The sequence below is a fragment of the Cucumis sativus genome, chromosome 2, assembly GCF_000004075.3.
Source record: "Cucumis sativus cultivar 9930 chromosome 2, Cucumber_9930_V3, whole genome shotgun sequence".
Classification (NCBI taxonomy): Eukaryota; Viridiplantae; Streptophyta; class Magnoliopsida; order Cucurbitales; family Cucurbitaceae; genus Cucumis; species Cucumis sativus.
Genome location: NC_026656.2, coordinates 15,551,898 through 15,576,772, shown reverse-complemented (window position 1 = coordinate 15,576,772; position 24,875 = coordinate 15,551,898). Strand labels below are relative to the sequence as shown.

General features: G+C 36.7%; 1 protein-coding gene across 2 annotated transcripts in view; it reads left to right on the top strand.

Moving 5' to 3' along the window:
- LOC101216431 overlaps positions 1-23,697 on the top strand; it is a 35,112-nt gene extending 11,415 nt beyond the window's left edge. For both annotated transcript variants that reach the window (XM_011651136.2, XM_011651135.2), the window contains exons 9-21: positions 727-768; positions 874-987; positions 1,063-1,250; positions 6,777-6,988; positions 7,089-7,204; positions 7,626-7,668; positions 7,775-7,866; positions 12,352-12,400; positions 13,307-13,377; positions 13,549-13,668; positions 14,547-14,647; positions 21,822-21,867; positions 23,325-23,697. In XM_011651136.2, the coding sequence (XP_011649438.1) occupies positions 727-768; positions 874-987; positions 1,063-1,250; positions 6,777-6,988; positions 7,089-7,204; positions 7,626-7,668; positions 7,775-7,866; positions 12,352-12,400; positions 13,307-13,377; positions 13,549-13,668; positions 14,547-14,647; positions 21,822-21,867; positions 23,325-23,375 (1,245 nt within the window). In that variant the 3' untranslated portion in view covers positions 23,376-23,697. The remainder of the gene's footprint in view (positions 1-726; positions 769-873; positions 988-1,062; positions 1,251-6,776; positions 6,989-7,088; positions 7,205-7,625; positions 7,669-7,774; positions 7,867-12,351; positions 12,401-13,306; positions 13,378-13,548; positions 13,669-14,546; positions 14,648-21,821; positions 21,868-23,324) is intronic.
- The last annotated feature ends 1,178 nt before the right edge of the window (positions 23,698-24,875 follow it).

The following is a 24,875-nucleotide window of genomic DNA, read 5'->3' as shown; positions in this document are numbered from 1 at the left end:
CTTAAGGATTGATTTTTTAATCAAGTTACCAGTGAGCTCTCTTATGGTCTTGACATTCTCTTTTAGGTTGACACCCCCTAGCACCATCATCATTTTCCATAGAACATCCATAAGACATAAAATTTCTGAGAAATAACAAAAAACAGTACAGAACAGCCAAGGGAAACAAATTCTGGCAGATAGAAACCAGTACAGAAGCTAAAACAAATCAGTAAAAGACCAAACATTATTAAACCCTATTACTAAACAAAAACATTAAAATCTTCAACTGGAGAAAGCAACCAACTGGTAGATCTTGTGCTCTGAAGCTTGCAGAGGAAACTGCAGCTACAAGGCTGGCTGGGAGATGACAACAGCCCAATTTAGACATAGATCCTGGATGGGATAGTCCTTAAACTCCTTATTTAAAGAGCACCAGGCTGCTGCATTCCGTTTTTGCAGTATCTATCTACAATAACTGACTATACTCTTTCCTCGTCGTGGAAGATCCGTTGATCATGCTCATACCAAATTTCTGCAAGTAGGACTTTAGACATGTTTTCTCAAATTAAAGCGGTTTGTCAAAGTCGGACCCGTCAATTTATTTTTCTTTCCACTCCCTTTGGAGTTTTCATCCTTTCAGTATTTCCTCTTTCATTGTATTAATGAGATGCTGTTTCTTGTTAAAAGAAATAGTAACAATAATAAATGGAAAAGTAATTCGATGGATTTCATACATTCTTGCAGATTCTATTTAAGCACTTGCAGGAGAAGCTTCTTCTCACTGAGGTACTGAGAATTTATTAGATCAATGCTGGCAAGGGAAACTGTAATTTGATCATTCATTTTCTTTACTTCTCTTTATCGTTCTTGCATTTTACTTGGCGTTGATAGACAAAATTGAAGGAGTCCCAGTATCAATTGACACCTTGGCGCTCTGATGCAAGCCACTCAAGTTTTGCACCACAGTCACCCTTCCATTCTATTGGTGCAACCTTGACAGCTTCAGTATGCTCACATCTTTCTTTTATACCTCCTTTCTGAATTAATTTATATGTCTTAATTTTCTAAATTTTATGCCAGACCAAAAATGGCCTTGAACTGGTTCCTCAACCTTCATACTGGAATGGGAAAATGCCAGTTTCTTCTTCTGATGCTCAGACCACAGCTGATTGGGACCTATCAACTCATCATCAGATTGGTTTAGGTGTTGGTGTTGGAAAGAATTTGGAACCAGATGATTTGGGGAGGTATTCACATCATGCAAGCAGGTGAGCGTGGTCACATGAAGACTGCTACTGAACTGAATACAATAACAACCATCTCCATTGTTGGTGCGTTCTGCTTTTATTGCATATATTATGTTGCATGCCAAATGTGTTAGAATTGTTCAGAGATGAATGTTGATTTACAACATTTCTTTTATCTCATCAACTTCATTATGTTTTCTTTTTGAAACGGAGACAAGCCTCTTTATTTATAAATAATAAATGAGACTCAAGTTCAAGTGCAAGAGTGTTATACTAAGTGCAAGCTCAAAGTACAAGAAACTTCATTATGTTTTGGAACTTCTCACATCATCTTTTTTTCGATTTTAATAATTTTGTCAAGAGTGGTGATAGTAGCCTAAGTAGCCTAATCCTCCAAGAATCAAGATTTTGAATCTTAGAACCAGTGTTTGTAAAGCTCAAGATGCAATAAAGCACGGTTGCTTTTGGGCCTTAAGCACAAGATGCAAAGAAAACTTCCCAACTTTAACACTGAAGTTAATTTGATGGGAGGGTCTCCTTGTCGTGCTGCAATTGCAATTAACACTAAATGGTTTTTCTCAAGAGTAATGAACAAATCAAAGAGGCTGACCTCACTACTCTATTTGATAAAGCCGGCGCGCTATTCCCTTCGAAGTCCCCTCGGAATTGCCTAAGGATCTGCTGCCCTTAGTCAATGATTGTGGCATCATTTTGGTTTAATGAAAGATTGATAAGTCTTACTCCCTCTCATCCAGTGTCGTGAAGATAATTTTTTGGAACATTTGGGGCCTAAATGACATCACAAAACGGGCAGCCTTGAAGAAATTCATAAAAAACTATAATCCGAATATTGTTTTGATCCAAGCATAAAAAATGGAAGACATCAATTCTGTCTTCATAGCCACGGTCAGTTTGAAGGTTTTCTGGTTGGTAAAGACTTGATCCACCTCTCTTTGCTGCAATTTGCCGATGACACTCTTCTATTTTGTAAGTATGATGTGAATATGCTTTTTAAGCTTATGGAAGCCATAAGTTTATTAGAATGGTGTTCGGGGCAGAAAGTAATCTGGGAGAAACCTACCCTCAGTGGCGTTAATGTGGGGGAGGATGAATTGACTCAAACAGCAAACCTACTAGGGTGCAAGGCAAAAAAGTTACCGATCTTATATTTAGGTCCCCCTTTGGGAGGCTACCCTCGACAAAAGATGTTTTGGCAACCTGTCATTAATCGAATTCACAAGAAATTAGAAAGGTGGAAAAGATACAACGTCTCTAGGAGTGGAAGACATACCTTGTGCAACTCAGTTTTGGTTAGTCTTCCCACATACTACCTATCTTTATTTTCAATTCCTGAAAATGTGGCTGCCTCTTTGGAGAGAATCATGCGGAATTTTTTTGGGAAGGACATGCCGGCAGCAAAATCAACCACCTTGTTAAGTGGAACAAGGTTTTATCTCCTTTGAAAGATGGAGGTCTCTGCCTGGGAGGAATTAAAATTCATAACACTGATTTATTTAGGCAATTAAAATATATAACATTGATTTACTTGCTAAATGGGGTTGGAGATACTCGAAAGAAGAGTCAGCTCTTTGGAGGAAAATAGTTAGAGGCATCCATGGTAAGGAGGGTTTTGATTGGTTCACTCAAGAGAAGTCTGGTAACAATCTTAGAAGCCCTTGGGTCAACATTGCTAGAGTTTGGAGATTGGTTGACTTCCTTGCCTCCTTTAACCTTGGTAACGGTCTTAAAATTGGCTTTTGGACAGATCCTTGGGTTGGTAACACCCCCTCAAGGAACAGTTCTCTAGTCTCTTTAGAATTGCTCTTTGGCCCTCCGATTCAGTAGCATCACATTGAGACCATGATATTTCATCTTGGTCATTGGCTTTTAGAAGAAGCTTGAAAGATGAAGAAATTGTAGAATTTCAATCACTTCTATCCCTCCGCTCAATAGAAAAAGTGGGTACTTCCGTTCCCGTTAAAGTCTCTTTCATCTCACCTAAAAACAGCCTCTCCGATGGATAAATGGCTTTTTTCAGCAATCTGGAAATCAGGCAGCCCTAGGAGAATTAACATATTGATCTTGATTATGGTCCTCAGGTCCCTTAATAGTTCAGAAATTTTGTAGAAGAAATCCCCCAATAAATGTCTTTCTCCTTTGATATGTCCTCTTTGCTTGAAGGCTAGTGAGACCCTTCGTCACATTTTCTTGATCTGTCCCATCTCTTCTTTTGGCTGGGAAAGGATTTTCTCCATGTTCAAATTAGTTTAGACTTTTGATCGCTCTCTAAGCGCAAACGTGGTTCAGCTGCTGTCGGGTCAGATTTTACCCAAAAAATCTCGCATCATTTGGGTAAATTTGTTAAAAGCTTTACTATCAGAGTTATGGTTTGAGCGAAATCAACATATCTTCCATGATAAAGCAAGAGAAAGGGCAGAAATTATGCGTGCAGTAGATCTTAATGCTACAACTAGGTGTTCATTAAAAAAGTTCCCTAATTATTCCATTCAAGATATTTACCTTAACTGGAATGCTTTTCATAATCAAGCCTAACCATTGCTGGTTCATTTTCTCCGTTGCAGTTTTTTCTGACTGAAGTTTTGAAGATTTGAAGGCTTGATCTTGTTTATTTTTATTTTTAGATTTTGTTTTTTGGGTTTTTTTCCTGAATTTTCTGTTCATTTTTTTACGGTTTTTTCTGGTCCCTTGTAATAGGCTGATAGTTATTAGGTTGCTCCTCTGTTGGTATTTTTGTGTTGCTTTGATGTTTTCTTTCTCGAAATATGATTATTGGCGCTATGGAGGTGTCAACCTAGTTGAGATGTCTTGGTGCTCCTCCTGATCTTACAGGCTCCCCCTTTCTTTTTCTTCTTTATTGCTCTCTTTGTATAAATCTCTTGTACTTAGAGTTCTTATTAATAAAGAAGTTTTTGTCTCCGTTTTAAACCAAAAAATTAATATGGAGTTCTAGAGACATTGATTGGGAATTCATGGAATCATTAGGTTCTTCTGAAGGAATTTTAACAACGTGGGACAACAACTTAATATCAGTTATTGAGGTGGATCTGTAAATGTGTACACTGATAAAAGCTTGTGCTTTCATCTTGGGATGATTGGAGCTAAAGATCAGTGCTTTAATCCTGAAGGCTTTGCTAGTTTTATTGGTTAGCTTGAATCAATTCCTTTTCATGATCATGCTCCAGATTATCAACTATTTGAGCATTCGTCATTTGTGTTGAGGTATGTGTTGAAGAAAAGGTTTGCTCATGGTTCCTATGGTGAAGTATGGCTGGCTTCTCATGGAAATTTGCCGAAAGCATTTAGTTCAGTAGGAGAGAATGATAGTGTACTGTGCAACTCATCTTTTGAAGACATCAATGCCATAAACTTTGGCTGCTCTTCTTCAAATAGTTCTCAAGCCTATTCTCTAGAGAATAACTTGTTCATCATGAAACGTGTTATGGTCGAAAGAGGTGCCAAAATTTATTTGAGTGGCTTACTGGAGAAATATTTTGGTGAATATTTTTTAATGCTTCTACACGCCGAGGAGATGTGTTATCAACTAGAACATCAAACTTTGACTTCAAAGAATCACCATGGGGTGTTGAGGTGTTGCAAAAGGAAGTACAACCTTTTCTGTAAACATTTTTAAAAACGCTGGGAGTTCCTAGCAACTTGTTGATTGGGGTGCTTCTTTCTTTCTTTTTGGTTGCTTTCTGAAATACCTTGTGGAATATTATAGTTTGGGGAAGAGGAAGAATGTAAACTATGAGAAAATTTGGGTTGGAATGTATCTGGTATTGAAACGTTTGAGTCTTCTTCTGTCCTATTTGCATAAAAGCTCGGGGTTACAACTTTTGGAGATCTGGTATAGCCAAGATGCCATGTGTCACTTAAATGAATGACATGTAGTTCCACTGGTTGGACAGTGGAAGCCAAACCATTAGAAAGCCAAACTTGTCTCAACCGTTAAATGTTTTCTTTCAGATTTTGGTCCATCTTTAGTCTCTCTGGGTTATCTCTTCATGTGGGGGGCAAAAAAAGCGACTTTGCTGATGTTGATATTTTGAAAGATTTTTTCGAGCCTCTTCTGGTTTGTGGACTACTTTGGCATGATAGCTTCGTGGCTGCTGGTTACATCTTCTTGCTATTCTCTAGATTCGAATATTTTCCTTATGAGAGAGATATTTTGTTATGCTTTGTATTCAGATCTCTTCGTTTTGGTTCTGTTTAGCTTTAATTTTTTTAAAAAATTTATGTGGGGTTTCACTTTATTAGCTTCTTTGTGATTGTTTGTTGGTCGTTTTCTCTTTTGTATTGCCCTAGTTCATCCTTGTTTAAGATGATTTAGTCTTTCTCTTATCTTGCTCTTAGTATAATACCCTTGTACTTTGAGCATTAGTCTCATTTATTATTATTAATAAAGAGGCTTGTTTTCGTTTAAAAAAAAGATGCAAAAAAAAAAGTGCAGTTTTTTTTTTAAAACTAGATGATTTAGTCTTTCTCTTATCTTGCTCTTAGTATTATACTGTTGTACCCACTGCTTTTAGTTTGAGGGACTGTACTGCCGGTCGGGGACATTTGATAGAATTGTAAGTTAAGGGACTAAACCAGATGTGAGGTTAGAAGTAGTAGTTAATGCCACTTACTTTCTTGCATGATAAGGAAGGAAATTGCTTGCAAAATCGGAAGCATCTTTTTTCATTATTCTTTTGGTTGATTCTCTAGAAGTAGTATTCTTTTGATTTTTCCTTTTTTGGAAAGGAGACATGCTACTTTATTAATTATAACACTCAAAGTACAAAAGAGTTATTAATTGAGTATTCTTTTGATTGATACTGTTAAATGTTTTTATTTGATGTCTGGTTTTTGAAAATCCTAAGAATGTGTTGTACTGTACGTTATTTGAAGTCTTATCTTTCATGAAAGCACATTTAATGATGCCTACCTTCATTTGTCTTCAGCACTCCAATTCTCCAATCTTGTAAATCTTTTTATTTTCGCCCCAGAGAAAATTCTCCTTTTTAATTGTGTTGAGATTGTTATAGCATGGGAGTAGTTCTCCTAAACCTATTATATTGTTCACTTATGTGGGAAGTACCAGGAGTCCTTGGAGATGCCTGTCAGGGAGAAATCTATTAGATAAATAATATTTTGATGTTCTGAGGGGATTGTTGGTAGCGTTGTTAGGTATAATGCTGCTCTAAACAAGCTATTAGTTTTAATATACTGTTCTTGGGTTGGTAAGGGTGCTGGTATATAAAGTAGGAAGAAATTGAGAGCATGTAAATATTATGAAGAAAGATGAAACCTTTTAAATGCTTGAATCAAGTTGAAGTATAACAAGTAGAATTAGAATTCTTTGAATCTTTTCCGGAATTTGTATCACCACCTAACACTTAGCAGCTAGTGATGTGTTGATGAACATTGTTGTACACTTTGTTGCTATTAATAGCACATTTTTTTATTGCTTATGTTCCTAGTGATGTTCTTAAGACTTCCTCCAAAACTTACTTCTAGTTCTGATGCTCTACTTGGTTCAAACAGTGAAGGAACAAATAAACAGGTGACATTCCGTGAACCTGTAAGCAATAGTGAGATTGATGACCAGGATGTGGTCCACCAAACAGAGAGAGAACCTATCACCAACTGGAGTTCTGGGCAATCCCCTCCTCCTGCCACTTTTGATGAGCCAAGCTCCTCTCATTCTCCTATTCTGCCTCCGGTCCTTGAAGAACCTTCACCTTCATTTTCTGAAGGCAATATAAGTTTCTGTTTCTTATATAAGAAAAACAATTTCTCTTTGTTGTCAGAATTTCAGTTATAGTTCATATTGAACGGGTTCACTTTTTGTTTCAGATGATGATCCATTACCTGCAATTGAGGCCCTTCAAATATCTGGCGAAGCTTTTCCAGGACAAGATCTCCAAGCATGTGGATACTCAATTAATGGAACAACTAGCTGTAATTTTGAGGTCCATTCTCATGATCTCAATTTTCTATGTTTTTTTTATATGATTTTGCTCTTGGTAACTGGAAGTTTGATGATCACTGATTACACTAAAAACAAAAAGTTACTTGTGTTTGTTGCTCAGATTGATTACACTAAAAATTTAGTTTCCTCCTAAATCCTCTATGTATTAAAAATGTTATATTCAAATTTTGCATCCAACCGCTCAGTGTGCTCAAGTGGTCTAGCCAAAAGACAAAATTAGTTTTACCCCGTCTCTTTACCAATGCATGACATTTTAGAATATGCTCTCAGATGTTCTTCTGTTAAGTTCATTTGAGTAATATCAAAACCCTTAAAATTCATGAGGCTACAAACTTCAAAAGATTATTTCTGACTACTTAACTATCGTTTTGTAAGTAACGGTCCTTGTTCTCAAAATGCAGTGGGTACGCCATTTGGAAGATGGATCTGTAACTTACATTGAAGGTATCTCTTTTCTGTGTGTTACATTATGTACCTTACCAACCACCCCTCTTAAATAAATCTTATGATGCTTCCTTTTCAAAAAAAAATTAAATCTTAATAATAACAGGGGCGAAGCAACCAAACTATCGGGTTACTGCAGATGACGTTGACACCTATCTGGCTATTGAAGTACAGCCTTTGGATAACAGAAGGCGCAAGGTGCTGTATATTTCTTCTTCTTCTTCTTCTTTTTTCTTTTTTGGAAAAGGAAATAGTGCTTTTTTATTGATATAATGAAAAGAGACTAATTCTACCAAAATATAAGATACCAAATAACATATAACAAGATAGAAAGAAGCTCATCGTTGAGACTAATTCTCCCATCTTTCCTCTCCCCCTCTCCTCCTCTTTTCGGTAGCTGGGTTCTTCAGCAGACCTTTCCGATAAGTTTCAAAGCGCAACATGGAGTTTGTCAGTTGCAAAATTGATCTGTCACACTATTGCATTTGGAGAGAGGAAGATTGTTGTTTTATTGAAGATGTAGAAGCCAGCAGAAGCATTTCTCTTTTTGACAGCCAACTTAGATGGACTCAGTCAGTAATGACTGGCTTACTCAGAATTCCGGTGGACAGACATTTTAGAAAATTTGTGGACATTGACAGAGGAAGATTGAGAATCTCGAAGTTTCAAGCTAAGTCTAGATAGATTCTAAGTTGTGATCACTGGCTATGTTCAGGAGTTTTTTCAAGATTAGAGTGTGCTTAGGAAAAGATCAGCAAGGATGGATGTTGTTCTGTAAGATGCTAGGAAAATTTGTTGAAAAATTGGATTACGTTAGATGGTATTTGGATAATGCCTCGATGACTCCTTCTCCGCATTTGAGAGAAAAATAAGCTATGTTGAGCCATTAAGGGAGAGGATTAAAGAAAAAAAAAGTCCCACTTTCTTTCCATTAAGAGTAATTACGAATTTTGTCTAAAAAGTGACAACTCAACATTTTTTGCAAAAAACGTTACAGATTGCCTCAGAAGCAGAAACTTCACATTCTGTTAGTGTAGGGGCGCATCTTTCTTCAAATTATGGAATTTCCAATCGTTTCAAGTGCGCCAAAGTAAGTAAATCCACTCATGCTCCAAAAGTTCTCAAACATTACAGTCGCAAGCAAACCTCCTTCAACAATGTTTGGACTGCCCTACTAAAATCAGAATTAAATGGGGTTTGTGACTTAAAGTATCCCCTTTGGACTCTCTTCGGATCCATCCCATCAAGCACTCCATTTTTGACAAAAACCCAGATCTTCTAGAAGTGAAGAACTCTAAAGTTTAGGCCCCTGGATGCATCATTAGGTCAGTAAATGCAGATTCTACATCTAAGCTTTTCAATTTTTCTTAATCCACTCCACCATCTCTAACACAAAGGCTTCTATTTTGTGTCGGTAGTGAGGAATCCATGGGGTTTCCAAATGGTGACCTTGGAGTCTCCATTTAGTGTCAGTATTGAGAAGTCCCTGGGGTTTCCAAATGGTTTTGATTTGAAGAATAATGAAGAAGTTGAAGGGGCTGATCTCTCTTCTCTATTTGGTGAAGTCAGTGTTGTTCCCATCAAAGTTCCCTTGGAATTGCCTAGGATCTGTTGCCCTTAGCTAATGTGTGGCATCATTTTGGTTTAATGAAAATTTGATAACCTTCCTCCTCATCCAGGCTAATGAAGATAATTTCTCTACAGTAGAAAAATGCGAAGTAGTTTTCTTTTGAGATCTGATTTCAGCCACCTTTTGGTCCAATAATCAGGTACTTCATAAGGTTTGAAGGCTGCAGATAAAGTGTTGGGATTCAAGTCTCTTGAACACTTATTCAGAACTATTTCTCTTATATTCAAGAAAGAGCAAAAATTTCTAATTGATGCAGTTAGCTTAAAAGTTTTAGCTTTTTGGAAATTTTGTCTTCGTCATCATGATTTTCCGTGGACAGCAAAGATATCTGAAAAAAATTATTTGGGTTGGATAGTTTTGAAGCAACCGATTGCCTCTTCTTGGTTTTCCCTTCTCCTTTCAAATTGAAGCATGTGGTATTCAAAATTTCAGTCTGAATACCAACCAAAGCAAACACAAAGGATAGATGTTCAATTAAAGTGCAAATACAAACACAAGATAAGGATTAAGCTGGAAAAAAGGTGTTGCAGGTCTTAGAAAAAATAGAAAAACAATGGTGTTGCAATTTAAGGATAGGTCTTGTATGGAAAAAACAATACTGTTGGTAACAAGGGTCTAGTTGTGTGTTCATAGCCTCAAGGGTATTTTTGTAATTTATTGTACCCTAGTTTTATTTCCTTATTTGTTGATATGTTGCAAGTCCCACAATGGAAAAACCAAAGAGACTCACACTACTTATAAGTTAGATTGGGCTACTCCCTTCATAGCCAATTGGTTTTGAGATGGAACCCCATACTATCAAACATGGTATAGGAATCCATTAAGCTCAAACGGGTATTCAATTCAAGATAGGTGAACCCAAAGAGGCACCATCTTGAGGGGACATGTTGAGATGTTGCCAGCCCTACATTGGAAAAACCAAGGAGACTCACACTATTTATAAGTTAGGTTGGGCTACTCCTCTTGTAGCCAATTGGTTTTGAGATGGAACCCCATACTATCAAACAACTTTTATATATTATTCTCTCTTGTATTCTTTTGATTGTTAGAAAATAATAAGAAAAGTTTCTATCGTGGTTTTTTTCTCTGTACTTGAGTTTTCCATGTATATCTTGTGTTTTCTTCTTCTTCCTTCGTTTTCAATATTGTATCAGAGCAGAGTAACGATTAAACCATAGCCTTCATTTACGAAAATCAACCAATGGAAAACTCTAACACAGAGTCCTTGACTGTCGACGATAACCTCACTGCTGCTGTTGCAATTTTCTTGTTGGAGCTACCACGTTGATTGGGTATGTCGATGATATGTCCTATCAGGAGATGATACTGTGGAGATTACTAGGCTGATAAAGAAGATGGGTGATGAGTTTGAAATCAAAGGCCCAGGGAATCCAAAGTACTTCCTTGGGAGGGAAGTGGCAAGATCAAGGGAAGGAATCTATGTTTCACGAAGTACTCTTAACTTGTTAAAGGAAACAAGTATGACTAGATGCAAGCTTGTTGATATCTCTATTAAATTAAATGCAAAACCGAGAAATTTCGTTGACAAAGTTCCTGTTGATAAAGGGAAGTATAAATGCTTAGTGGGAAAGTTGATTTATCAATCCTACACTAGACCAGATATCTCCTATACTGCTAGCATCTTTAGTCAGTTTTTGTAGGCACCCTACAAAGATCATATGGAAGCTGTGAGTCACATTATGAGATATTTGAAAGTTACTCCAGGTAAAGGCTTGATGTTACGGGGAACTGATAGAAAATGTATTGAGGCTTTTATTGACTATGACCAGACATAGTCATAGTTGTCCAGTCAATACGTGGTGAGGCATAATTACAGTGCAGAAGGAAGGAAAGCCCTTGTTGAGCTGGTTAGCTATATAAAGAGCATTGGGTCAATGATGCAGCAATGTGATACTCTGATAGCTGATGCTTTGTGGTAAACAGTTCATGCCGAAGGATTTCCCATGTATAGCCTTTAATTTTGAGATTGTAATTTTGGGCCTCCCCTATTGTTTCTTGATGTTTTTTCTGGTCCCATATTATTTTCTGGACCACTGTAGCAAGCTGGGTGTTTTATTATTGTTTCTTTGTTGGGTTTTTTTATGTTTTTACTCGGGATATGATGCTTGGCGTTAGGGGGTGTCAACCTAGTTGAGATGTCCGAGTGCTCCTCTTGATCTCTCTAGAACTCCCTTTATTACAACTTCTTTATTGCTCTCTTTGTATAAATCTCTTGTACTTTGAGTTCATATTAATAAAGAGGTTGTCTTCGTTTCAAAAAAATGGACTATGATTGGACATGATCAATTACTAACATAAAATCCACTTCAGGATAATCTTGTTACTTGAAGGAGTAAGGAGGGTGTTGTTGCTAGGAGTAGTACTAAAGCCAAATACAGAACTATGAGTTTGGAAATTTGTGAAGAGATCTGGCTTTAGAAAGTTTTGTCTGATTTTTACTAGGATTGTGAGTTATCTATGAAGCTCTTTTTTGATAATAAAGTTGCTATAAGCATAGCCAATAACCTAGTTCAAAATGACAAAACGGAACATGTGGAGATTGACAAACATTTTATAAAGGGTAAACTTTAACCATGTTTGTATTTGTTTTTCGTACATTCCATTCAGTCAACAAATTGCTGACTTTCTCATGAGAGGATTTCTTAGGCAGGGCTTTGACTTGTGTTAGCAAGTTGGGTCATCTACGCTCCAACTTCATGGGGAGTTTTGAAAATAAGGGACTAGTTGTGTGTTTATAGGCCTAAGGGTATCTTTGTAGTTTATAATTTATTGTAATTTAGTTTTATTTCCTTATTTGTTAGGGCTTATTGTGGCCCATATATATTCTTTCCCTGTGTATTCTTTTGTAAGGAAAGGCTTCTATCGTGATTTTTTCTCCTTGTACTAGGGTTTTCCACGTATATCTTGTGTGTTCTCTTTATCCTTCGTCTTTTTTTTTTTTCATAGGAAACAAACATTTCCTTCATTTTCAATAAATTCTATTTTGTGTTTACCCTTTGTTGTATTTAAGTTTGCATTCTTTGCCATTGCAGGGAGAGCTGGTAAAGGTTTTTGCCAATGACCACCGAAAGATTACTTGTGGTAAGTTTGTTGGTGGACAAATTTTAGATCTGAATATATTCTATAATTTATTTTTTTACTTTTACAAACCATTCCCCCCATTAACTTCGGAAAGAAAACCAATCACAGAGCATGTGATAAGAGCATGCTGAAACCCTTCCAGATCTTAGCAAGCCTTAGGAAGAAAGAAAAGGAGAAGAGGTGATTGATGAATGACAAAAATACACGAAGCATGTGATGCCTGCAAGTTATGAGAACATATTTTATTTGTAGCCACTTAATGTTTACTGACTTATCTAATAATGGCTATTATGCCATGATCCATGGCTAAATCACTAGTCAACCCGAGCTGGTAGCTTGTGTATCGATACTTCAATACTGTCCCTTACTTGTGGCCTTGGAAATTTGTAAAAGACCAAAACAAGTGAAAAATAATATTAATTGGGGAGGAAATGACATTATTGAGGTTCAAATCCAAGACCTCTTGTGTGGTTTGAAGACAAGACCTCTTACATTGAAGCCATCTTAAATCAGTACTTCTACACTGCCACTATTGCTCCTAAGCATAAGTCAATTATATTGTTTCCTCTGTTTCTTCTCAAAAGAAAATAAAAATTTGGTAGTCTCTTCTAGACTTCTGGAAGCTTTCTTTGGGCACCAGAGTTCTTTTCCAGCATGCGCTTGTTCGAATTAAGTTCTTTTTTGAAGAAAAATCTTTTTGAATATTGGTTGTTCTGTAAGTACATACATATAGAAACAGACATTTCATTGGTGTGTAACTTTCTGTAGTTTCTTTAATCTTTTGTCCTTTTTTATTTTCCCCTTTTACAACTATTAAAATTGATTTGATTCTTGTAATAGCTCATAACTCATAAGTTTCCTTTTATTACAAATTACTGTAACAGACAATTCCTTTTGTCTCAACAGATCCCGAAATGCAGAACCAGATAGAGAGGACTCTTTCTAGTGGTCATGCGTCATATAAAGTATCCATGTCGGTATGACTCAAATGATAAAAATTTAGTGGACATGATTTTATTTACCGTTCTTGCTTGTCTTATTCGTGTTGGTAGATAAATGTCCGTGTGCATTTGTTCATGCATCTGGCCTCAAATGAATAATAGAATCTTTACCGATCTGATCATTTTCTTACTTTTATTCCATTACAGGCTGGATATCTTGATATATGGGAAGCGGCTACACTGTCCATCAAAAGGGAAGGATACAGTATAAAATGTAGTGGGTCTAGTGGTGATGTCATCACGGAAAAGTTTTCTCCAAATACAACCGTAGGGTCTCTATAGTTTCCTCTCTTTTTCATATACCATAAAGAAAAACTAAGCCATCTTTAGTTGTCAAAAACTTTTCTGATGAAGTAATTCTGATAAGAGATGTGTTGGAATGTTAGTGTGCCAGTATAGCAGTTGTCACACAGGATCAGTGAATCATCATTCCTCTACCTTTATTATTTGCATTTAGATGGAACTGGAAGTTTACAGTTGTGTTATAATGCCCTGAGTTTAGAAAGGGGACTATCATCCGAGGGGACTATCACATCCGGATGAGAGGGGTCTGGAGGACATGAGAGCATAGTTAAAAAAGATTCAAAAGAAATGAAAGTTACTACGTATATCAACAAGGTCAACCTTTCTTTTTGGTGACTTAATCATTGGAACTTCATAATTAAGCGTGCTTAGGTTGAACAATCTTATGTTGGGTGACACTTGAGAAGTTCCTAAAATGCATGTGAGTCCGAACAAAACATGCTAAAAGGACTCATGTTAGTTTTTGGAGACAACTTTTCCCTTTTAAATGCCTTCAAGACAAAAAAGGATGACGTTTCCGGGTCATAGAGGATGTAGGGGAATGTTAGGGCTATTAGTTGCCGAATCTGAATTCCAAATGCTAATTCAATTTTTGGACCTAGGGCATTACACGTGTTCTTCACTATAAGCCATGGACTTCAAATTATTAAATTTTAGCTTTTAGGATCTATAAATTTTGATTTTATTACTTTCCAAATGGGTAGGTTTTCTGCCTCTTGAAAGGGTTGTTATTTTATCTGGAGTTACTTATAGTCCAAACATTTTCTATTGATCTCAAAAAAATGTACTTTCACGTTGGTTATTCTTTTCCTTATAAGCATTATGTATTTACATCCTGGTAGGTTTCTATTCTATTTGGACACCCTACGGAGTTTACAATAACTGGTTCTAACAATGTTGACCATCACATGCGAGCGGACAACAATTCTGCAGATGTTAGCTGGTAAGTAAGGAATAGTAATGTAGTTTTTCACAAGTTAATTGGTGTGTTTGTTTCCAGATCCCACACCCCCACCCCCTACATGAGGAAAAAAATGGAAAGGATAGGAAAAGAATTTGCATCACTGCTTAAGGAACAAATCTCAAATTGGCGAGTTTCTTTAGAAATGAAGTCTTCAATACGCTATTTTCATTATTGTTACATCGTATACGGGCAACTGCATGTACATACATTCTTCTTGTAAGAAATGTAATTGTAAACTGACTAATAGCTTCAATACACAAATCCTAAGGACCTTATATTTATGATGATCTTGACATTAGATGCAAAGTTTTGATGGTTGCAAAGGTAGAATTTAATTCTGCATCATATAGTTACCCACAGTCCTTGATGCAAGAGCCTGTAGGTTTTCGTACCTGCATACTACATATAGAATGCAGAATACCCAATACTTCTTGGTGTGTTTTTTTGTTCAGAAAAGGAGGAATATATTATAATATTTTAAATTTGGGTCATTGACGAAATTGTTGGAGTGTTGTATCAGGGTTAGTGAATATCAGATAGGTACTTTCTCAAGTTTGATAAAATGAGATGTACGCAAATTTTATCCTTCAAGAAATAGCCTGATATGATTATGTACCCGTAGTTGTAGAAATAGTTGAATTATTAGAAGACTATTAGTATAGTTATTAGAATGGACAAAATAGTAATAGTTAGTAAGTTTTTAGGGCTTTTTGTTATAAATAGACGGCGTAGATGAGAGGAAGGGTGTGAAGCATTTTTGTGAAGGATTTTCTTGGGGAATCTGGGAGAGGATTCTCAGCCCTTTTGAATGTGCTGAGGTATATTGTAGTTTCTTCTTGATATTGCAATATAATTCTATCTTTTAGTGTTCCTTATATGTGTTGGAATTCTTTCCTTTTTTTTCTAGGCTTTTTCCTTGTTAGAATCCTAGAATAATTATGGAAAGATTATGAGAATGTATTCCTTATTTTCCTAAATCTTTTCCTTTTTTATTCCATTGTGTACTCTATTTATTCTCCCTTGTACCTATTGCTTTATTCATTAGAAAATAATAACAACAAACAATCGTGGTTTTTCTCCCGGTACTCGGGTTTCCACGTAAATTGGTGTGAACTCGTTGTCTCTCTTTTCAATATGGTATCAGAGCGGGACAATGAAAACACCCTAGAAACCCAAAAAAACCAAACCACTTATGAAAATCAAACAGAAGGGACAGCCATCAATTTTAGTGCTGCCGTAGCTGCTGCCATCGATGCTCGGATGAGTGCTGCCATGGACGAATTATTAAGCCGGCTACAGAAAACGTCCGAAAATAATTTTTCGTCATTACCGCAGTCGTCCGCGCCGTCACCGGACCACCACGCGCCGCCACCAGACCACCACGCGCCTGGTTTTCTTCCTCAGACGGCGCCGACCATCCCATCTGTCCAACCCTTTTCTTCGTCCGCGGCCTATATTGCTCCCCACGCCCCGATTTATGTTCTGCCATCTAATTCCAATCGGCTACCACCGCTTCTGCCGTCAAATCTGTATGGCCAGCCACCCAATGATCCTAGCTACCATCCCGATGTTAAAAACTCTCAAATTCACTCAACATTTGAGGTTGGTGAATCTTCGGCATATTCCAACCGTAACGTGCAAGCTTCCTCGGGAATAGTTCATCAACAATTGGAAGGGCTTCGACAACAGATAGCAGCACTTGAGGCTACCTTAGGGACGACATCCACTCTACCGATGTATTTTGAGAATCCGGTAAACTCGTTCCCTAATGTATCCTCTCCTTATATGACTAATACGGTGGCTCAGTCTTCCATGTATCATCTTTCAGGAGAAAAGTTGAATGGCAACAACTATTTCTCATGGTCTCAGTCAGTAAAGATGGTCCTCGAAGGACGACAAAAATTTAGCTTTCTGACAGGGGAAATACCTCGCCCCCTACCGGGCGACCCACATGAACGATATTGGAAGGCAGAAGACTCTATTCTTCGATCCATATTGATCAATAGTATGGAACCTCAAATTGGCAAGCCGTTATTGTTTGCTGCAACAGCCAAGGATATTTGGGACACAGCCCAGACACTTTACTCAAAACGTCAGAATGCCTCTCGTCTATACACGCTGAGAAAGCAAGTTCATGAATGCAAGCAAGGAACCATGGATGTCACATCCTTTTTCAATAAGCTTTCTCTTATATGGCAAGAAATGGACCTATGCAGAGAACTAGTCTGGCGTGATCCCACTGATGGTGTACAGTACTCGAGAATTGAAGAGAATGACAGGATTTATGACTTTCTTGCTGGTCTTAATCCTAAGTTTGATGTAGTTCGAGGGCGTATACTAGGTCAAAGACCGATTCCCTCCCTGATGGAAGTTTGCTCTGAAATCCGCCTCGAGGAAGATCGCACAAGTGCTATGAATATTTCCGCAACCCCTACTATTGACTCTGCTGCTTTTAGTGCAAGATCTTCTAACAGTAGCAGTGACAAGCATAATGGAAAACCAATTCCTGTCTGCGAGCATTGCAAAAAACAATGGCATACCAAAGAACAATGTTGGAAGTTACATGGTCGTCCCCCAGGAAGTAAGAAACGCCCTTCCAACGACAAACAGAACACAGGGCGGGCGTATGTGAGTGAGTCTGCTGAACCTCCTCAACAATCCGATCCACACAAAAACCAAACTGATCTCAGTCTTGCCACTTTAGGTGCCATTGTCCAATCAGGTATACCTCATTCCTTCGGTCTTGTTAGTATTGATGGGAAGAACCCCTGGATTCTGGATTCTGGTGCCACAGATCATTTGACTGGGTCCTCTGAACATTTTGTATCTTACATTCCTTGTGCTGGGAACGAGACAATTAGAATTGCAGATGGCTCCTTGGCCCCCATTGCTGGAAAGGGGAAGATTTCTCCTTGTGCAGGGCTCTCCTTACATAATGTTTTGCATGTGCCCAAACTATCTTATAATTTGCTTTCGATAAGCAAGATCACTCATGAGTTAAACTGCAAAGCAATATTCTTACCTGATTCTGTCTCTTTTCAGGACTTGAGCTCGGGGAGGATGATTGGCACTGCCCGGCATAGTAGGGGACTCTACCTCCTTGATGACGATACCTCTTCTAGTAGCATTCCTAGGACTAGTCTCTTATCTTCCTATTTCACTACTTCTGAACAAGATTGTATGTTGTGGCATTTTCGTTTAGGCCACCTCTAATTTTCAATATATGAAACATTTATTTCCACATCTCTTCTCTAAAGTTGAGATGACTACCTTATCTTGTGATGTGTGTATTCAGGCCAAACAACATCGAGTCTCTTTTCCCTCACAACCATACAAACCAACCCAACCCTTCACTCTTGTTCATAGTGATGTCTGGGGACCATCCAAGATAACAACCTCATCTGGAAAACGGTGGTTCGTAACCTTCATTGATGATCATACCCGTCTTACCTGGGTCTACCTTATCACTGATAAATCTGAGGTTTCCTCTATGTTTCAAAATTTCTATCACACCATTGAAACACAATTCCATCAAAAAATTGCTATTCTTCGGAGTGATAATGGTCGGGAATTCCAAAACCATAACCTTAGTGAATTTCTTGCTTCCAAGGGGATTGTTCATCAAAACTCGTGCGCCTACACTCCTCAACAAAATGGAGTGGCCGAGCGAAAAAACCGTCACCTTCTGGAAGTAGCCCGTTCCCTTATGCTTTCTACTTCCCTTCCTTCATACTTGTGGGGAGATGCTATTCTTACAGCAGCTCATTTAATCAATAGAATGCCTTCTCGTATTCTTCATCTTCAAACTCCCTTAGATTGTCTTAAGGAGTCCTACCCATCGACTCGTCATGTTTCTGAGGTTCCTCTTCGTGTGTTTGGGTGTACCGCTTATGTCCATAATTTTGGCCCTAATCAAACCAAATTTACCCCTCGGGCTCAGGCATGTGTGTTTGTTGGGTATCCCCCTCACCAGCGTGGTTATAAATGTTTTCACCCACCATCCAGAAAATACTTTGTCACTATGGATGTTACTTTCTGTGAGGATCGACCCTACTTTCCCGTTAGCCATCTTCAGGGGGAGAGTGTGAGTGAAGAGTCTAACAACACCTTTGAATTCATCGAACCCACTCCTAGTGTTGTGTCTAACATCATTCCTCATTCCATAGTCCTACCCACAAACCAAGTCCCCTGGAAAACGTACTACAGGAGGAATCACAAAAAGGAAGTCGGTTCCCCTACTAGTCAGCCGCCGGCTCCAGTCCAAGACTCTGAACCTCTCTCGAGATCAAGGTATGGAAAACCCTACTGAACCCTGTACTAAGAATATGATAAGTGAGAATGACAGGTCTAATGTTGCTGTTCTTGAAAACGTGGAAGAAAAGGACAGTGGTGATGAGATTGAGGTCAGAATAGAAACCCGTAATAATGAAGCGGAACAGGGTCATACAGGAAAATCAGATGAGTATGATTCCTCTCTTGACATTCCCATTGCTCTGAGAAAAGGCACCAGGTCTTGTACTAAACACCCCATTTGCAATTATGTTTCCTACGATAGTCTCTCTCCTCAGTTCAGAGCTTTTACAGCAAGCCTTGACTCTACCATAATACCAAAAGATATCTACACTGCTTTAAAGTATCCTGAATGGAAGAATGCTGTCATGGAAGAGATGAAAGCTCTTGAAAAGAATAGTACTTGGGACATTTGTACTCTACCTAAGGGACACAAAACTGTGGGATGCAAATGGGTGTTCTCTCTCAAATACAAAGCTGATGGTACTCTTGACAGACACAAGGCAAGGTTAGTTGCGAAGGGATTTACTCAAACCTATGGTATTGACTATTCAGAAACTTTTTCTCCAGTTGCTAAGTTGAATACTATTAGAGTTCTGTTATTTGTTGCTGTGAACAAAGATTGGCCTCTATATCAGCTGGATGTTAAGAATGCCTTTTTGAATGGAGACCTCGTAGAGGAAGTCTACATGAGCCCTCCGCCTGGATTTGAAGCCCAGTTTGGTCAGCATGTGTGTAAACTCCAGAAATCTATATATGGTCTGAAACAGTCTCCCAGAGCATGGTTTGACAGATTCACTACCTTTGTCAAGTCCCAAGGGTACAGGCAGGGACACTCTGATCATACTTTATTTACAAAGGTTTCCAAAACAGGAAAGATTGCTGTTCTAATAGTTTATGTGGATGACATTGTTTTGACTGGAGATGATCAGGCAGAAATCAGTCAACTAAAGCAGAGAATGGGCGATGAGTTTGAAATCAAGGATTTGGGAAATTTGAAATATTTCCTTGGAATGGAGGTGGCCAGATCTAAAGAAGGTATCTCCGTATCTCAAAGAAAATACATCCTTGATTTGTTAACCGAGACAGGTATGTTAGGATGTCGTCCCACTGACACTCCTATTGAATTCAACTGCAAACTAGGAAACTCTGATGATCAAGTTCCAGTTGATAAAGAACAGTATCAACGCCTCGTGGGTAAATTAATTTACTTATCTCATACTCGTCCTGATATTTCCTTTGCTGTGAGTGTTGTCAGCCAGTTTATGCAGACCCCTAATGAGGAACACATGAAAGCTGTCAACAGAATCTTGAGATACTTAAAATCAACACCTGGTAAAGGGCTGATGTTTAGAAAAACAGACAGAAAGACCATTGAGGCATACACTGACTCGGATTGGGCAGGATCTGTTGTTGACAGAAAATCTACCTCTGGTTATTGTACCTTTGTTTGGGGCAATCTTGTAACTTGGAGGAGTAAGAAGCAAAGTGTTGTGGCCAGGAGCAGCGCTGAGGCTGAATACAGAGCTATGAGTTTAGGAATATGTGAGGAAATTTGGCTTCAGAAAGTTTTGACAGATCTTCATCAGGAATGTGAGACACCATTGAAGCTTTTCTGTGATAATAAAGCCGCTATTAGTATTGCTAACAACCCTGTTCAACATGATAGAACTAAACATGTTGAGATTGATCGACATTTTATCAAAGAAAAACTTGACAGTGGGAGCATATGCATTCCGTACATCCCTTCGAGTCAACAGGTTGCTGATGTTCTTACCAAAGGGCTTCTCAGACCAAACTTCGACTTTCTGCGTTAGCAAGTTGGGCCTCATTGATATTTACGTCCCAACTTGAGGGGGAGTGTTGGAATTCTTTCCTTTTTTTCTAGGCTTTTTCCTTGTTAGAATCCTAGAATAATTATGGAAAGATTATGGGAATGTATTCCTTATTTTCCTAAATCTTTTCCTTTTTTATTCCATTGTGTACTCTATTTATTCTCCCATGTACCCATTGTTTTATTCATTAGAAAATAATAACAACAAACAATCGTGGTTTTTCTCCCGGTACTCGGGTTTCCACGTAAATTGGTGTGAACTCGTTGTCTCTCTTTTCAATAATATGTTCTTGTATTCTTTAGCATTTCCTTGTTAGGTTGGTTACCTAACAGATTAATTCTAGTTTGAGTGTTTATTAGAAGCTTCTCAAAATTGATAAAAAAAAAAAAAACTTCTGTGTACTTTTTACTAAATCAGTTAAAAAATTCCGTTGCTTTGAAAAAAAATACTTCAGACAATATTACATCAGTTTGAATTCACGACTGAACCTAGCTGAACTGGGACTAGGATCAAAAAAAATTTTGGGTAAAGAAATTTGAACTTTCATTTGACATTGCTGTATTATCAATTCAATTACAATATAAGGAAGTTGTTAACCATCATGGGTTATAGCATAGTGGTAAATTAAATGCATAGTCACTAAGGTCAAAGATGAGTAAGAGATCAAAGATTCAACCTATAGTGGTTACCTATTTAGAAGTTAATTTCCTATTAGTTTTTTTGACACCTAAATGTTGTTGGGTTAGGCAGGTTGTCCCGTAATATTATTTAAGTTGCATGTAAGTTGATTTAGACACTCACGAATATTAAAATAAATATTATTTAAGTTGCATCTAAGTTGGTTTAGACACTCACAAATATAAAATAAAATTTAAGTTGGTTTAGACACTCACAAATATAAAATAAAATTTAAGGAAGTTCTTGCATTATATCAAGTTCTGATTTTAAAATGTAATTCATTTTTATAATGTAATATTTTCAATTGCATTGTCTGCAGTGATTTATTTATTTATTTATTTCGTTTGCAGTTGCAGAGATACCATAGTGCTAACCTTGAGATTATTTATTCTAAGGGTATGTCTTCTATTTTTTGTCTCCAATTCTTTGCTTGAAAATAACGGGATGTAACTTCTGTTTTTATTTTTTGATTTTCTTTTTGTAGGAAAAATCTTTTATTGTAGGGAATCATTTTGGAAGTATATAAAATATTTAGTTTTGGAATTATATATTATTGAATTTAAAAATATATGTAAAAAAAACTTCAGGACTTCAGAAATGAGTTTCATAAACGGAACATTCCTTTCACCGGAAGACGATTGAATATTTTGCTTGACCGACGACCAAGAAAGATAATAGCTCTCTCTCTTTCCTGGCTTGATCTTTCCTTTCCCCATATGCAATCAAGGCTGAGAAACTAGGCTTAGTGGAAGAGCTGTTCATGTTTTTTAGTCTAGTTTCTAGAGAGCCTACGATAAAATTAGTCTTTTGACACGTTCCTTTCTACATAATTAGGGCTGAGTGTCTCCAGAAAAAATCTTAGATCCTTATCTTAGCTTCTCTCCAGTTCATTCTTTTGTATATCCGTTGTATACTTTCAGATTTCTCTAGTTAGTGTTCTATACTATCATATTTCTCTAGTTAGTTACAATGACTCAAGATCTCCCCTCTTTATGTAAGTCCCACTGTCATTCATATGGACGAGCTGTCCACCCATCCAGCTGCCAGTTCATGAGCATGCCATTTTTACTCTTGCTCTTTCGAGGATATGTAAATCTAGTAGCTGCCAGTACATGAGCACGCCCTTTACTCTTGCTCTTTTGAGGATATGTAAATCTGGTAATCTCCCTCTTCAAGGCTACTGAAGGAAAAAGGGGAAGAAAATTTAATCTGTATTTTGTACCATTAAGATTTTATAAGGTGAGTTCATTTTTTTGCCCTAAACTTCTAATTTCAATGAATTGCCCTAAACACAAATTGTTTGGTGCTCTCTATTTCTAATAAATAATTCTTTTTGATAGACGACTGATGTAATAATTGATCTTCCCCTAGGAAAGTCGGAGTGGAATCTCTGGGACTTTTGGTCTGAATTCCTTTGCTATGAGAGCTTCCTTTCATTTGCTATTAGTGAGACATCGTTAAAACAATTGGGATTTAGGAATATTGGGATAGTGGTTTTCTTTTGTAATTATATTTTAGGGATACTATCCAATCAACTGACAACATTGTGCCCAGCACTAGGAGTTCGAGTTTGCAGTTTACCACCAATGTGATTTTAGTCTGCTTAATCTCGTCGTAAACAAAAACGGAATAACCAATGTAGTTTAGACATTTTTTTAATGGCCTAATAGTAATTTCAGATATCAAGCCTGAGAGTTTAGAATTTCCTTAATTGCTCTGAAGTGAGGTACTAGCAATGGCAAATGTTGCTGAGCTAACAATGTTTTCGAAGCTTAGTTCTTAAATTGCTTTGTCAAGAGCAACATTATCCTTTTATCTTCTGAATAATAGTTAAATTGTACTATGCTTTGCAGGCTAGCGAGAGAAGAAAAGGCAGAAAGCGAGTTTTGTTCTTTCACAAGTAAAGAAGAATTGTGATTTCAAAGTTTTCCATTGTCGTTTTTCTTTTATTTCTCTAATTTGCGTCGGTTATGTTGAATTAGTATTTTTTTTTTTTAATTCATGAGTATGTATATGGGTAAAATGAGCGTATATGGCTTGGAATGAAATAGGGTCTTCCACTTGTTTGGTCACTTTAAATCTTCAAGTTCACATTTTGTTGAGCTTCAGTTATGCTCTGAATAATATCATATTTTGAAGAGTTTCTTAGTGCAGCCCTCAACAAGGTTCTAAATTCATCAAAAGAAAGAAATCATTAGCGAAACACTTCATATATATTTGTTTATATTTACCTTTCATACAGGAGAGTGGGGATTCAAATTTATAATTCTTTTTCGTTGAAGAGGTATTTGTTTGTTTTGGATCATGTAAAGTCAATATCTTGTAAACTATTTATCTATTGTTAACTTTTTTTGTTTGTTTGTTTTTTTTTTCTTTTTATCTACAAAATGTTAATACCATGTTTTGAAGAGTTTGTTTTGGCTCAGTTTGAATGACATTTCGATGTCTATGAATATGACATTGATAAAACGGATGAATCTATTAATGGAAATATAACAAATATGACCATTAATAACAATTTTTTTTTTTATCTATTTGTTAATTTGAATACCTTTAAAATTTTGTTAATTTGATGTTATGAAATTTATAAGAGGGCTAAAGCCAAATCCCAAGGAATTTAACTTTTCTCACTGATCAAAAGAGATGTTCTTTTAGTATGGCAAATATCATTTTATACTTTCTGAACTATGGACTTGTAACAATTACACTCTAAATAATAATTATATCAATGTATATATGAGTTAGTATCAATTTAAACGTAAAACTAATAGTTCAAATTTAAATTGGTACCAACTTCAAAGTTATGGTTTATATTGATACAATTATCTGGTTTATATTGATACAATTATCGTATCAATATTCTTTAAATTGATATGAATTTTAATATATTAAAAGTATCACTATTGTTTAAATTGAAATGAATTTTAATATATTAAAAGAGAGTTTGTTGAGTGAACTCTAATTTTTGCAAAATAGGATTGTTGGTATCAAGATGAAATAGGAACCATAATTGTAACTACATTGCAGTGATTCCATTGTAGATCATTTTTAACATAATATAAATGGTTTTGTAGATCATTTTTAACATAATATAAATGCTGTTTTATTTTTATTATTAATTGTTATTAAAACACTTTTCTTCTTTTTTGGTTTTCATTTTATTTTTCTGACTCCTAATTGTTAGCTTAGTTTTGAGATTACAATTTAATCAATATTCTAAAAGGTTTCCCTTTTAATCTCCTTTGTTATTTTTTTTACCGAAAATGATTAAATGGTAACAATAATGTTTATGCCCATAGTGTTTTCAAATTTTAGAGACACATTTTAGTGTGTATATATTAAAAATAAACAAACTTGGAGGGTTTGTTTGGGGGTGGGGATTTAGAGGGCTTAGGAAAAGAATT